This window comes from Vipera ursinii, assembly GCF_947247035.1.
Source record: "Vipera ursinii genome assembly, chromosome: 1".
NCBI lineage: Eukaryota > Metazoa > Chordata > Lepidosauria > Squamata > Viperidae > Vipera > Vipera ursinii.
In genome coordinates this window covers 200603215-200618832 of record NC_139512.1, presented here as the reverse complement: position 1 = coordinate 200618832, position 15618 = coordinate 200603215, and the positions used below count along the sequence as shown (strand labels likewise).

Here is a 15618-nt window from a genome sequence, read left to right as displayed (position 1 = left end):
AAATCCCGAGTGCCGCATAAGAGTGAGCGCCTGTTACTCGTCCCAGCTTCTACCAACCTAGCAGTTCGAAAGCACGTAAAAATGCAAGTAGAAAAATAGGGACCACTACAGTGGGAAGGTAACAGTGTTCTGTGCGCCTTTGGCATCTAGTCATGCCGGCCACATGACCACGGAGACGTCCTCGGACAAGCGCTGGCTCTTCGGCTTTGAAACGGAGATGAGCACTGGCCCCTAGAGTTGGAAATGACTAGCACACATGTGCGGGGGAACCTTTACTTTTACCTATGTTAAAATGATGATGGAAATCATGTCACCCACACTAGGGCCCTTTTTCTCAACAGAAACACATATTAAAGGACGGATTGACTCGTCAGTATTAAAGATTAGAATATAATTTTCTCTCTTAAAACAAATTAAAACACACAATCATATACATATGAACAATTATCATTTTCCCTAAATGAATATTGCAATGTTAACTTACACTATAAGAGAAAGCTTTACATATATATACTATTAAAGTGATACATATTCAAGAATTCTATCTACTTTTACTGTATTCATTTTCAAAGATATACCAAAATAACTGTAATATGTTCCCTGCATTTGTTTTTTAAAAAAGGCCAATGAACATGAACAGCGTGATTCTAGGCAGTATTAGTATGTTCCAAAAACAGATATATTAAGCCAATACAAAGAAAAACCAATTGCCATCCTGATTATCTAAAGTCACACTTATTTCAATGGGAAACATTCTACTGATTTAATATTTCTTCTATGTTCTGAATTCAGACTATATTTTCTGTGTTTCTCTCTCTCTCTCTCTCTCTCTCTCTCTCTCTCATAATAGCATAACTATTTCAGGAAATTTCATCTACCACGAATCATTGCCAAGAACATTTCAAATGCATTTATTTGTTGTTGTTGTTTTTAAAAAAAAGGCCAATGAACATGAACAGCGTGATTCTAGGCAATGTATAAAAAATCCAAAATAAAGCAGCAGTAATAATCACTAGTATGTGACTTGGCTCACATTTCTATCAACTTACTCATTTTGGCCTCAATGTGAGATTGGTTGTGACATGACTAAATATATAGCCAAAGATCCTTCTGGTATCAATGTTACATCTTTGAGACCCTAATCTACATACCACTGAGAGCTCCCACTGCTCCAAAATTTAGTGATTTTCCATCCATAATACTGGCATCACATTCAATTTCACCTAGGAGGTTTAGATTAGATCCCATTCCTGCATTTGTAAAGGGTGAATCCTATAAAGAAATTTAAAGAAAAAAAAACATATAAACAAAACATTCATATTATCACAACAAACAACTTGGGTCAAATTATTGTTATTGAGCCAATGTGTTGCCAATACTCAGCCTGCTAGTTTTAATTCATGATCGCCTACAGAAAACAGAAGAGGATGGGAGTAAGACAGAAAAGAGGAAAAAAAAAACTGAGGGCAAGTGAAAGCAGAACTATGAAGTGGATAAAGGTGGAGAACGTTTTTGATTTGATACACAATTATTCATCTGAGATACAGATTCCACACAGGTATGTTCTGGGTTTTCTTTAAAAACCCATTTTTACCATTCCATTTTCATCTAGGCAGTATAGGTAGCGAGACCCCTATTGCTGTCACACACTGAAGTTAAGGGACAGGATATCAAGTGAAGAGCCTCCCAAATGACAATAGTAACAGCCAAACAACTACACAAAAGCAAGAGGAGGAGCAAGGATGGGAACGGACGTGTGAAACCTCCAATCTTTTACTCTATGAATTCTGCCATGTGGCTATAGTCAGAAACTGTATCTAAGCACTGGATCTAGAGAAAGTAGTTCTGGAACATGCGGGCGCATGTGCGCACCCACACACATCATTCATCATGGGCTTCATTTTTCTCCTTCCTAAATGAGAGATGCATCTACAATAAATAGAAAGTCCCTGTGGAGAGAAACAGAAGGAAACTCTACTGCTTACTGAAGTTTCAAAATAAAAAATGGCTTTCGCTAAATGAAATGCAACCAAACTTTCGTAGTACAGTCAGAAGGAACAGAATTATTCAAGCAATCCTCTTTGGATCTACATGGGTACGGAAACAGTTTTCAGATATGCACATAGAATAATTCACGTACAAAAATTTGCCAAAGTGTACGGATTTGTGCTCGGTTCCCTCAACACAGCAGAAAGGCATGTCTGATACTACACACTGTATGAGAAGCTTTCAAAATGCAGACTCCAATGTAAATTGGCCTGAGAGCATTGTGCAAAATAAATGTGATTATTTTTGGTTCAAGATGCAAACATTGCTTAGAATCCTCACTGCCATATATGCAGCTCCATTTACACGTCAAGGGGGTTCAATCTATTCTTCCATCTCCAATGATAGTATCAAGGACTTTAATTTTATAACATGCCAAATCCGGGAGGAAGAAAAGGGTGTTTTGTAAAGCACACTGGGCTTCACAAATGCAGATATATCTGAAATTGCATTTCCCCCCCTTTTTTAAAATTAGTTTTCCAATATTACAATAGTATCTTTAAAAAGCAACGTGGTGTCTGGGTTACAATAGTTCCATTTCAGGCAAATACATATTATTACAAATCTCCAAATTGTTGTAACCAATACTTCCTCTCCGTTTCCTTTAATACATATTATCTCTTATCTAAATTAACATACTTCTCATTGCTATCCATCAGTCATTTAATAGTTTTCTTATATTTGTCAATACTTTGGTATATTTTATATTTTAACATTCCATCTTTGAAACATCAAACACCTTATATATTTTTCCAGCTTTAATTTTACAGATATTAAAATTAAACATTTAAAATTTCTCATTTTCATATTGCTAAATAACCTCCTTTTCCTTTACACAATTTTCTCTAATACCTAGTAATGTAAATACACTTATTTATCTCATTTCCATATCAATGTTAGTAGTACAATATTAGAATGGTAGTCATTAGGATACCAATTGCAAGGAGGAGGACAATATACTGTAATATTATTTCTCATTTATAGTTTCCACATATTAAAAATTAACCAAAATTTCTTCCGTTTCAACATTTAATACATCCTTTCATGTCACTACATCCAAGTATATTAGTTACATCCTATCATTCTTAACATATATACATCTTAATCCATGTCATTTAAAGAGCTCAATATTTCAATGTTAGTATTCATACATGTGTTTTATTTTTTTTAATTATTCAGTATTTTTATCTACTCATCAAAACAATCTCTCGTAATCCAAGTACAATCCTGTCTATTTTGGTATTATCTATTTCAGGCCTCTTAAGGATGTCCATATTTCTTCAATCTTATTCTTGCTTTCTTCCTTTGCCATGTCATTTTTCGCTTCTTTGCTTCAGGGTCATCAAAGCATTCTTGTGTTGTTATGTCATAATTGAAGTAGCCCTCCAGTCTCCATTTTTGAAGAATTGAGGTGTCCGTTAACACTGCCAAATCTTCTCATTATTTTCACCTCTTGATATAATTGTCCTGGACTGAATAAAATTTTTTCCACCTGTTTCCCATTAAAAAGTCAAAAGTCTGTGTTTGTTGAATAGTTAATTCTTCTGCCAATGTATTTGATTGTTCAATTTCTTCTGTTAAGTTCTGTCCCGATAAAATATTAGTTGTAGTCACAGTTTGAGTTTGTTTCTTCGAGATGCTTTCTAATTCTTTTCCAAAACCTCTTATTTCATCGCCAGCTGTAGAAAGGAACTGATAAGTTTGGTAAGATATTTCCCACATAGCATAGATTTGTTTTTGAAACTGTTCCATGGTGGCGTTTCACATCTGGTGTTCCACGGTTAATCTTATCTTGTTTTTCTTAAATATTTTCTTGATTTTTTTTTAAAGAGAAAGTCAGATTGCAATTTCAGGTTTAGCCACTAGGTGTCCCCCAAGTACTTTGAAAGTTCTTTTCTTTTAGTCTGTTTCTTTTTTTCAACGTTTTTTTTAAAAAACACCCCTGAGCTTGCTCGCCGCTTATTTGAAGGGAGGGTTGAATTCCCCCCTCCCTCTCCACAGGGGGGAAGGTACTTAGCAGCTTATTTAGGTGAAAAGAAGATTAAGCTATAAGAGAGGAATCTTACCCCTATCTCTTCCAAGCTGCTTTAATGTTGCCTGGTGGTAAGTGTGACTTTGGCTGTCTGCAGCCTAGTAATTGGCCATATTTCTATGGTAAGTCTTTCGTCCGCTGGTACGAAGGGAATGCAGGCATTAACGGGGGGTTGCGGTTCCCCCGCATTTTTGCAAAAGCCCCTTCTATCTGGTCGCCCCTCCAAGGCGACTCTTTGCCCCTTTTAGGACCCCCCAGTGATACGAAACTGGATGTGGAAGACGAGAGCCGTCCTCCAGACGTCCATGCCAGCTGGCTTGGCAAAGCGGAAGTCTGAAAAAAAAATCTTAGAACCCTTGATCTACTGGCAAAGCTGTAATGTTAGAAAAGTTGCTTTAATCGAGTGATTTCCCCCCCTCCTTTGAGGTCCCCTCATGAAATTCTCACAAAAGACCAGGTTTTCACAGAAAAAGAGTTTGAAAGACCCTGACCTGTTGCCCAGTTCATGCCCCAAAATGCTTTATTCCCCACCCCCACTTAGCTGTTTATATTAAGGTAGATAATTTTGGAAGTTTTTTCTAAATGGCAATTTTTCCCCCCTAGGCCAGAGGTAGGCAACCTCGGCACTTTTATGACTCATGGACTTCAACTCCCAGAATTCCTGAGTCAGCTAACTCAGGAATTCTGGGAGTTGAAGTCCACGAGTCATAAAAGAGCCGAGGTTGCCTACCCCTGCCCTAGGCCTTGCCTGATTTGTTATTCATGTCAGTTTTTAAAGTACTCTCCTCTCAATGTGCCAGTCAGAAGCCTTTGAGGTGAAAAAGCCTTGTTTCCCCCTCTTCCTTAGCCATATATACATTTCTAAGGGAAGGGATTGTATGTCATTGTCAAGACAAATTCTGGAGAATACAGGTGAGTTGCCTTCAGAAAGAGATGGTTACAGAAGGGAATGCAGGCACTAACAGGGGGGTTTGCGGCTCCCCCGCGTTTCTGCAAAAGCCCCTTCTATCTGGTCGCCCCTCCAAGGCAACTCTTCGGCCCTTTTAGGACCCCCCCAGCGATGCGAAACTGGACGTGGAAGACAAGAGCCGTCCTCCAGACTTCCATGTCGGCTGGCTTGGCAAACCGGAAGTCTTGAAATTGCTTGAAATCAACCCAGACAACACGTTGTTCATTAAGCACTAATGAACTGTAATAATAGAAAATTAATAAAATACTTTTTTAAAATTTTTTTTAACAACTGTTGAAACCAAAAGACAGAATACTGGAAATCAGAAAACCCCCCAAACTCTATGAAAAAAGCTACTTCTTGTTTACTGAATTCATTCAGATGTACAATAAACTATTATCCTCAGGTAGGGGAAATATCTAGATTGCTGTTAATATATACCCTCAATTAAAGGAAGATTTACGCTACTGTTCTAAATTCTTTTTTTCACCCAAAGTTTGACCTGTGGTCAAATGTTATTAAAAGAATTTCATACGAGCCATTAAGTATACAAATGAATGTACCTTGTTAGAACCTAATCAGAATCTCTGCTATTTCCTTACAAATTGTCTCTTACATCTGTACATAAACACAAACTCCTGTTCTAGGTATTTACACCAGGGATGCAATCAATACAAGAAAATACCTTAAATCAATATACTATAAATCCACAAGCTTCCACTTCATTATATACCAGTAGAATTAATTACTCATAGGCATTGATTGAGAAGGAAAAAAACCACATTCAAACTGCAGGTAGTCCTCAAACTGCAGGTAGTCCTCAGCTTACGACCACAATGTCTGTTGCTAAGCGAGACATTTGTAAGGCGAGTTTTGCCCCACTTTACAACCTTTCCTGCCATAGCTGTTAAGTGAATCACTGCACTTGTTAAGTTAGTAACACGGCTGTTGGCTTCCCCATTGACTGTGCTTGTCAGAAGGTCACAAAAGATGATTGTGTGATCCCAGGGCACTGCAACCATCATAAATACGAGTCAGTCACCGAGCATCTGAATTTTGATCACGTGACCATGGGGATGCTGCCCTAAGTATTTCGTCCACTACGGGCCACGGACAATTTAACTGAGTCCAACATTCCGATACAATGTGCATCTTAAGTCCTTCAGGGATATAAGATCCATCTTGCTCCAAAACCAGCTGTACAACTTCACCAGAATCTGATCCATTGCGACTTAAATGTGACTCCTAAATTTGAGGGAAATGTCGATTTCCTCCCCTTTTTTTTCCTTACAACAATTATATGTGGAACTGCAAATTTGAGGAAATTTTTAAATAAATTAGATATGCTTTATGCCAACAGAGTGGGAACTAAAGAGGTGACCCCTTTCCTCCTCCGATTAATTCCAGTTTTGATCTATTTATTACCTAACTGCTTCTGGCATTTGCTAATCACTAGAAAAATTAGACGGCATGCCTGGTCATAATCCAGATGAGTTTATATGTTTAAGAATTGCATTAATACTTTATGACATTCTTTTTACAAAACACAGTTGTAGAATTTGGATTAAGTAAACAGTCCATGTACACTGTAGGATATAAAAGTGTCTATCCTTTCTTTACTCTAATGACCTGGGGAAAGAGAAGAATTCAGTTGCCATAGAATTTTGCCAGTGAGAAAAACTAGTCAAACCTTTAGCAATGTGCAGGAAAAGAAACATCTTGGGAAGAAGGGACTGCATAAATATTCTTAAAAATGTAAAAAAAACCACAACCTAATTTGGTGGAGAAATTACGCTTCGTGAACACTGAATTATCAAAAGGGATCAGTTAATTCAGATGCAGCAAGCATATAGAAATAAAGCCAAAACAGGAAGCTATCTGGCTACCAGCTCTATTTATCTACTTATCTCCATAAAAATCCAAATCAAACAATAGATCCTGTTTCATTTTAAAATCAATTAATCCTGAAGCTTTCAGACTGCCACTCTCTAACTCAGGGGTCTTCAAACTCGGCCCTTTTATGACTCGTGGACTTCAACTCCCAGAATTCCTCAGCCAGCATGCCTGGCTGAGGAATTCTGGGAGTTGAAGTCCACGAGTCATAAAAGGGCGGAGTTTGAAGACCCTTGCTCTAATTTGATCATTGTTAATTCATAAGGTGATGGTAATCTGTCTCACATGTAACCTGCATCTGCGTGACCCATCTGCCTTCTTTTCTTTCTTTCCCCCCTTGCCTCACTCCAACTTAAATTCCATGTCAATATAGCCACTCTACGAATCTGGCAAAAGTGAGCTGCAGTTCCCAAAAGCTTGGGCCTTTTAATAAACTTTATTAGTCAAAAAAGGGGCTACCAGAGTCTGATTTTTTTTTGTCACCATATAGACTAACATGGCTCTCCTCCTACAACTTTATATTTTTAAACTACCGTAGCAAATTCAGTTGATCCAAATCTTAACTAAAGGTGTACCATTATAGTTGCCATGAATTTTTTTATACTGAAAAATAAAGGCATACATTTCCTAAGAAAATATATTCAGGTTCCCTAATGACTTCCTTCACCTGATGTGAAGCACACATAAAGGAGTTTAGCCTCAGTTATCAATGAGAGAAGAAAACTGGAACGCTCCCAAGATAATCAGCCCATCACTTTCTTTGATAACAGAGGAAACAAAATGCAACAAAAGAGCAGTAACAAGTTTCCAGAATATGAATGGCCTAAGAGTTCTATTAGAATACATCTTACATATTAAAAAAAATATATACGTTGTCAATCAATACATATAATACAAGACAAAATGAACAGCAAAATATGGTCAAACTGCCATCAAAAGAACTCCTGAATAAGTGCAAGTACCTCTAGTTCAACTAGCGCTGCAGTCACTGCATCTGTTACAAGAGCCCCAGCCTGTAGCTTTTCAATTGCCTAGAAGACAGAATTTTAGGTATAAAGTATTGCCTCTTACATATTTTGCATACTAATTTTTTTTCTACACAATAAAGCCCAGTGAGTCATTTGGTCCCAAAAGAGAATTGTTCAAAGTTTCAAAGAGTGGATAATGACTATCCTTAGGCGAAACAGAGGACCCACACTTTCCTTACATTTGTGGTGTCTCTTTATCTAACATATCTGACTACATTGTGAACATCCTTGTTTCAAAGAAGAAATTTAATGAATTTACTTTAATTGAAGTTGATGGAAGTGACTAAAATGGCAAAAGTAACTACCTTGATTAAAGGAAAGTCTTTGTCTAGCTAGCTCTTCCACATAGCTTTTCTATGTGACAACCACTTTTGGACTTTTTGCTGAAAACTAAGAAATATTAATTTGCGGATTTGAATTTTAGATCAAAAGGTTAATGTATTTTAATCTGTAACTGCAGCGAGGAAAGTTAAGTTATTCTTTTCCTATTTTTCTTTTATTCCCCTACACTTTTCTTTCCATATTTTCCTTAATTCCTTTTTTATATTCTATCTTTTTGTAGATATTTAATAAAGCATATTTTTAAAGGGATATGAATAATAATCCTATCCTGTATTTGCACCAAATAAGTGCAAGTATTTCCCATTACATGAAATAGGGAACAAAGCAGAAAATTACTAATTGATTACAGATGTTTTTAAAATAAATTTCTGTTCAAAAACTGATTTTTTTTTACCAAGCTCACTGCATTAACCTAGCACCACATTCAGCAAAAATCTTTTTCAGTTTGACATTTGTTGTGCTACCTTCTGAGCAGGCAACTATGCGGTATTCCAAAAACGGAAGCTGAAAATTACCGAAGCAGTTGATAGAATAGAGACAGAGATATCCCTGGGAATATTTTACTCCAGTATTTCACATCTTCATTAAATCCCTAGGGTATGGAAGATGCAACTGAAGATACTACCGCTATCCTAAAATGTTGATAATAACTTTGAACTCATTTCCTATTCCATATCCAGCTGGATTTCTACAGGTCCGTTAAGTGTAGCCTCCTAATTATATAATCAAGTGGCACATTTTCAAATACTGCTTATCATTTTGGGAATTCTTTCATTTGGTATGTTTGACTTGTAACAGAAGTTATACAGGATTGTTACTTATGAAGGAAAGCAGTTTTAGAGCTCAGTCAACGTTATTTCTAAGTCAAGAATAAGTAATAAACCGCCCCCAGCCAGAATTTGTTGGACTAAATAGTTCTTCTTTCCAGACCACAAGCCATGACAGCCGCTGTCCATCACTATCTGGAAGACTATAGACTTTACACTGCCATCCTACACAATTACTGCATACTGAGATGAAGCCATCGTGGCACAGAATCTTACAAAATCTAATAATTAAAGTTACATACTGATAAAATTGAAGATCAAAGCAGGTTATAATTAATATATCACTACTTATGACATATATTACACCAAATCCATGGTGAAAAACATTAACCAAAAACAATGATCATGCAAATCTCTTTATTGCACATGCTTATACTTGGATAGAAGTCTCATTATATCCAGCAGGACTTACACTCAGATAAATGCATACAAGGTTGTAGGACTAATAAAGTGTGTGGTTTTCTTATTTCAAAACATATTAAACTTGCAGATTGGAAAAATAAAACAGTTGAAAGATCAAGGCATCGCCAGATGTTCCAGCAGCTAAACAAACCAACCTAACTCCATAATCTATAATAAGAATAGGCACTCTAGTACCCTCCAGATGTCTGTATTCAACTTCCACCGATCCAGACAAGTATGACCAATGGCAAGAGACTGGGAGGGGGGGGGGCTTCAATATAAAGCAGCTGGAGGACATTAGGATGCCCAGTCATGGTCTAAACTTTCAACACAACAAAGACTGCACTAATACAAGTTATTTCTTCCATAAGTGCCAAGTGTCTCCTGAACTCTTCAAAGAGGTATTGACTAAAAAGTTCAAACTTGCTATTGTGCTGATTACATGTTTCATGCAATACAGAATACAAATAATTTTTCTTATATACACAATTTGTTAAATAATTAAACAAATGGAATTATTTAACAAATTGTATATAAGGAAAATTATTTGAACATATGAATATATATGGCCTAAAATTTTAAAGAATTTTTTTCTTTAAAAAATAGTGCAATTAGGAATTAAGAATGACTGAGAAGTAGAAGTAAAGAGATAACATTTCTAACAATTACCTTCTAACAATCTTACCTTCCGACAGGCTCTTTTGCACACATGTTTATATTCTTTGGCTTTGGATTCAGAGTGATAACCTGCACCTGTTATCAAGGGATATGTAAGAGAAGATGGGTAAAAGTACCGTAAGCAGAATAATTTTGTTTTAAAGCTTTTTCTAAAATAAACCTTTCCATATCAAAAATATGTCTACCTTGTAAGAGCACTACAAATGCACACTCTTCAGAGGGCAGCGCCTCTGTTTTCTGACGAAGGGATTGTAGCCTTCAACTTAAATGCCTGCTAAGTCTTTTTTCTAAAAGCAGGTTTTCATGCATCATGCTATAAATCTATCCATCAAAAAGGCATATTTAAAAAGGAGGCAGCCTTCTGATTAACTGTTTCCCGACAAATGAGAGCAAGCAGACACTGTACTCCCTAATTTAAATTAAAAAAACTGGATTACCATAACTGGAAGGAAATGAGCAGATTATAGTTCAGCCACAATTGGCCTAAGAAACATGTCATGAAATATAAATATACATTCACCATTCTTTTCCCAATTTACCTGTGCTTCACGTTTCCCACCTCTCCCAAAGTGCCATATATGGTACTAAAACATTAACATCTACTGTTGTGACATTCTGACATGTACCTGCATGTACAAGTACAAATCCCACTCGTCTCACTTTTTGAGCCGGTTTGGCTTCATGTTCTTTTACCATCGTCCTTACTGCAGTGGCATGAGCTGACACAGGAGGAACTTCTACTGAGCTTATTCCCTTTTCCATGATCATACTTCAAGGCTATCGTTTCTTGTGGAACAGAGCATGCTTCCATCCAAGAGAAAACATGGGAAAAGAATCTTCCTGAAAATAAAATCAAGCAAAACTATCTCATTATTTTATCTATTTTTGGCTAAGAAGGATTCCATTCAAGAAACACAGTCTGTTCAGAGCAGCTGTGTTGAAACCAACCATTACCCAAGTGCAAGAATGTTTTTTCATATCCATGACTACCAGTAACACCCTGACAAAAGTCCATATATTCAGCAAAATTATACAATATGAGCATGTATTAATTTGCTACTTATTAAGCTTTATACCTATTTTTAACCTTAAAATGAACTAGTGATAATGTTACATTTGTATAAGCCTCCACAGATTTATTAGGAGTCTTGCCCACTGGCAGAGATTAGCAAAAACCAGTTCCAGGCAGAATAGTATGATTCCTTTAACAACTAAAATAATGCTATCCCCCAGAGTGTCATTTTCCTCTACTCTCTCTTAACTTGTATTCTTTCACAAGATTTTAGTAATGCCGCAAAACTGCTACACTAATATTACTTGAGTCCTGAGTATAAGCAATCATTTAGAAGCTGAGAACCTTCTCACCTCCACATAGTTTTGTGCAAGAATTACCAGATTGCACTACTAGGGAAACTCAAACAGGCTACTATTTTATATTTGCACTGAAATCAATCCTAACCTTAGGATTTGAATCCTATGCCCTTGATAAGAACGACACCTACATCAGAGTATAGCGTCTGTGGAGAGAGACAGTGTTAAGTGTGTCCCAACAACTGGTTACGAAGCCACAGAACATGGCCAGGGAAAGTTCATGCCCAAGAGACCTTAAACACAACCTGTTGTTTCTCTCCTCGATCCCATCGAGCATCTTACTCGGAATCAAACCGGCTGAGGCCACATTCTAAGAAGAAAACACCAGAAAATGGTGGATCTTTTTTACGTCCCTTCCTTCCTAAAAGCTTTTTTTTAGGAACACGGAAGAAGCAAAAGGATTCGCTCCCCAAGATTGTCATAGCAACCAGAAACATGGTGGCCCAGAGCCGGAAAATCTCCAGCCCCGCCATTTGGGTTTGGTCATCTAAGGCGCTGCCTTGCCGAACAACAAGGACGCATGCAAGTTAATCTCCCGCTTTAGATGAAAGCTTTGGCCATCAGCTCTACCTCCATTTCCGTGAGGCTTCACTCACGGCCAGGCTGGACCCTCGGCTAGGCAGGTAAGTCCCCGAGACGAGACACACCATTAGCTTCCTCCCATCACCCTCGTGCTTTGCCTCCACCCCGCACGGCTGCCATCTCAGGCATCCCTCCGGCCTGACTTGCGGCCCCGTCTCTCTCCCTCGCCAGCCGGGCACGGGGCAGGAGTCGCACTCGGATCACGTCACTATCGACGCGCCCCTTGCCTCGGAGCGTGACGTCATCGCCCGCACCCCCAGGAGGAGAGTGGGGAAATACCCTGCTGCCTGGCCGGCGGGGGTCGCTCCTTCGTTCTTCAGCTCCGGCCGGGTGTCGTTACTAGGCTCGGCTCGTCCTGGAGGCGGGCGGGCGGGCGCGCACACCCACGCATTTATCATCAGCCTCTCAGCGATATTTGTTACATCCGGGTGGGGCGGGGTGGGGGGGGAAAGCAAGGCGCTCGCGCGCGCGCACGCACCCATACGCTCCAAAACTCCTATCAAGAAAAACGGCCGAGTCTTATTTCCCGATCACTTCCGGTTCCGAATTGAATGTTTCCCATCAGGTGCGAAGGGCGAGAGTGGCGGAAACCGAAACGATCTGAGCCGCTTTTTTTTCTTGATAGAAGAAAAGGCGGGCGATTTAAAAAGTTTCCCTTTTTACTCTTATTAATTTAAAACAAGCCCTACCTCTTTTCCAAAGGAGAAGAAAAGGAAGGGGGAGAGTAACTTTTCAGCTCCAGAATGTGTTTCCAGGTTCTCTGCAGGATTGTTTTTTTTTTTGGAGAAGGTTGATTTTTTTTTTAAGGAAAAAAAAGTTCGTAGATTGATCAATCCACAAATACACTTCGCACACAAACACATACATCCATTTCAAGACATTAGTCTTTCTTAAATGAAAAAGTTTTTTTATTGGGACTGCATAAAGAGTTGGCCACAAAAGGAAGAAACTTAAATGGAGTAATGCTACATGTCTATGCAAATTTATCTGAAAGGAATCCTCCAGAGAACAAGGTAATGATGTGCTATATGTATGTACTTACAAGCAGTTTCCTCCCTCGCAATAAGTTGCATTGAAATGTCACTGAAATACTACAGTAGCCTTGTTTTCTTTTGACAAACCTTTGTTGAGAATCCAGCTATCTCCTACTTGCAGTCTAAAACTAAGCGCAGCATTTCAACCTGCAGCAATAGTATTGTCCATTTTAATTCTCTGATACTCTATTTCCACATGGTAGAGTCCCTGGTGCTCTCCGAGCTTAGTTTTTTCTTTGTAGGCAGATGTTTTGTCACCAAACCAGGTAACATTTTCAGTGCTAGAAGGGAGTAGGATTTGCACTCAGTTGTGGGTGAAATGTTATCTCCTTGGTAGTTCCTTGATTGGGGTATCATTTACTGCTTGACTGTTTGCCTGGTATTAATCCTGGGCCTAACCCTAATTTATCTGAGTGTTGATTGCTGGTGAGGAAGCATCTGATCTTTTTCTTTCCTTTTTAACTTTTTTATTGATTTTTTGATATGTAAACATTGCTTCTGTACCTGTTGATGGCTGATTTGTCTGAGTGTTTGGATTTAGCTAGTCTAGAATACAGTTCTCAGTAGAAATTATGGCTAAATCTGTTCATGTGAAATTAAGGTGTTTTCATGGTATCTTCTGACTGCTAGTTAGTGTTCATGAATGCACTCTGCTAGTCTTCAGCCTGTCCTACATAGTGCCATGTGAATGTGCTTTTTCACATGACAACTGGACTTTCTTGCTTTTCTTTGAAGACGTTTCACTTCTCATCCAAGAAGCTTCTTCAGCTCTGACTGGATGGTGGGGTATGGAAGGATTTATACTCCTAGTAGACAGCTAGTCATCTGCATTCTTTTAAAGAGTTATTGAGGCCACCTAGAGGTTTATCTCTGTGATTAGGTTCACCTGAGCAGTGCAAATGGGTGTGGAGCCTTCTTGGAACTGCTGAAAGGACTGTGTTGTAGACTGGAGATAGATGATGTCGTATCCCTCCCCCTCTGTTGAGAGAGGGCTGTTCAGTTTTGACATAGATGGCCTCTTTGACCCCTCTTTCAAACCAGCGGTCCTCTGTCCAAAATGTGAACTTTGCTGGTCTTCAAAAAAATGGCCTTTGTCTTTTTAACAGCCGATGGACTGCTGAATCTTGTCCTGATGGGTTTGTCCTCCTATGTTGTGCCATGCATTTATGAAGTGGTTGTTTTGTTTCCCCAATGTACAGATCTGCACATGGCTCTCTGTGTTGTACTGCATTGTACTGCATATACCAAAACTGAGCAACGTGGTATAGAGAGGACCGCTGGTTTGAAAGAGGGGTCAAAGAGGCCATCTATGTCAAAATTGAACAGCCCTCTCTCAACAGAGGGGGAGCGATACAACATCGTCTATCTCCAGTCTACAACACAGTCCTTTCAGCAGTTGTAACTGGTTAGGCATGGTGGGGTAGGTATATAGCAAGTTACATTAGATAAAAGAAAATTGCCATACAATATAGTATGCGTGTTATGGGGTTGTCCCAAAGGTACTTTTTCAAAAGACAACTGGACTTCATTTTTCATTGAAGATGTTTTACTTCTCCCCCAAAGAAGCTTCTTCAGTTCACTTCAGTTTGCTTCCGAGAAGCGAAACATCTTCATGGAAAAACAAAGTCCAGTTGCCTTTTGAAAAAGCATGGTATGGGTGGCTGCCTTCTACTGGGCCAGCAATAAGCCTTGAACACTTGTAATGTAGTACATATTTTTAGTTTTGCCTGTTTTTGTAAAATAATTACAGTTTCAAAGGAGAGCTCACCTGGGATGGACCTGGCCAGAAGTGCAAAATGACAAGAAGAAAACAAAAGCAGCAACGGTGGGTGAGGGGAGGGGGAAAAGAGGCTCCTACTTGTTGCCAAAAGTCAAAAGTGAACCTTTCCAGTGACTTGGGAAAACATGGAGGGCACGTCTGTTTTTAGTTGTTCATGCTCTACTACATGAAAGGGCCCTTTTCCTGATAGTCTGCCAGCACAAAATGCTTTCTTCAGCTAATCACCTTCTTAACAAGACCAAAATGCTACAGCCAGATTTTTCTGGATCAGCCAAAATAGCATTCTTTCTTAATCTTGGTTTTCTAACACCGGCTCACTATTCTTTTTAGTGGCATGGCAGTACGTTTCTGAGTAATATGTGGCCTTCTTTATTCTGTTTTCTCAGTTTTAGCTTTATGAGAGCCAAACCCCCAAAGATTATAAAGGTTCAGGCTGGAATTCTCTATGTTTGCACACTAACCTTAGCAAAAGCAGCTGTACGCCTCAACTTTTAACCACGAACAGCTCAACATGTAATGCTTAGCTTTCACGCTACTATTTTTGTTCACAACAATGCTCCTGCAGGATATTTTTCTTGCTAATACAGTAGACAAAATGAAGCAAGAACTTCTGTTACTACTCCTCGTTCATAGTAGCTAAACATTAAAAAAACT

The 15618-nt window shown here is 38.6% G+C and overlaps 1 protein-coding gene across 3 annotated transcripts in view; it reads right to left on the bottom strand.

Moving 5' to 3' along the window:
• Positions 1-12487, bottom strand: part of TASP1 (taspase 1) — a 60836-nt gene extending 48349 nt beyond the window's left edge. Inside the window, exons 1-5 of one of the 3 annotated variants that reach the window (XR_014493322.1) lie at positions 12139-12487; positions 10824-11037; positions 10205-10272; positions 7883-7951; positions 1152-1272 (exon numbers count right to left, since the gene is read on the bottom strand). Coding sequence is in view for 2 of the 3 variants with exons in the window: in XM_083369834.1 (XP_083225960.1) it covers positions 1152-1272; positions 7883-7951; positions 10205-10272; positions 10824-10965 (400 nt within the window). In the remaining variant the exon portion in view is untranslated. The remainder of the gene's footprint in view (positions 1-1151; positions 1273-7882; positions 7952-10204; positions 10273-10823; positions 11038-12138) is intronic. The other 2 variants (XM_083369834.1, XM_083369835.1) reach the window with 2 other exon arrangements.
• Positions 12488-15618: the final 3131 nt, after the last annotated feature.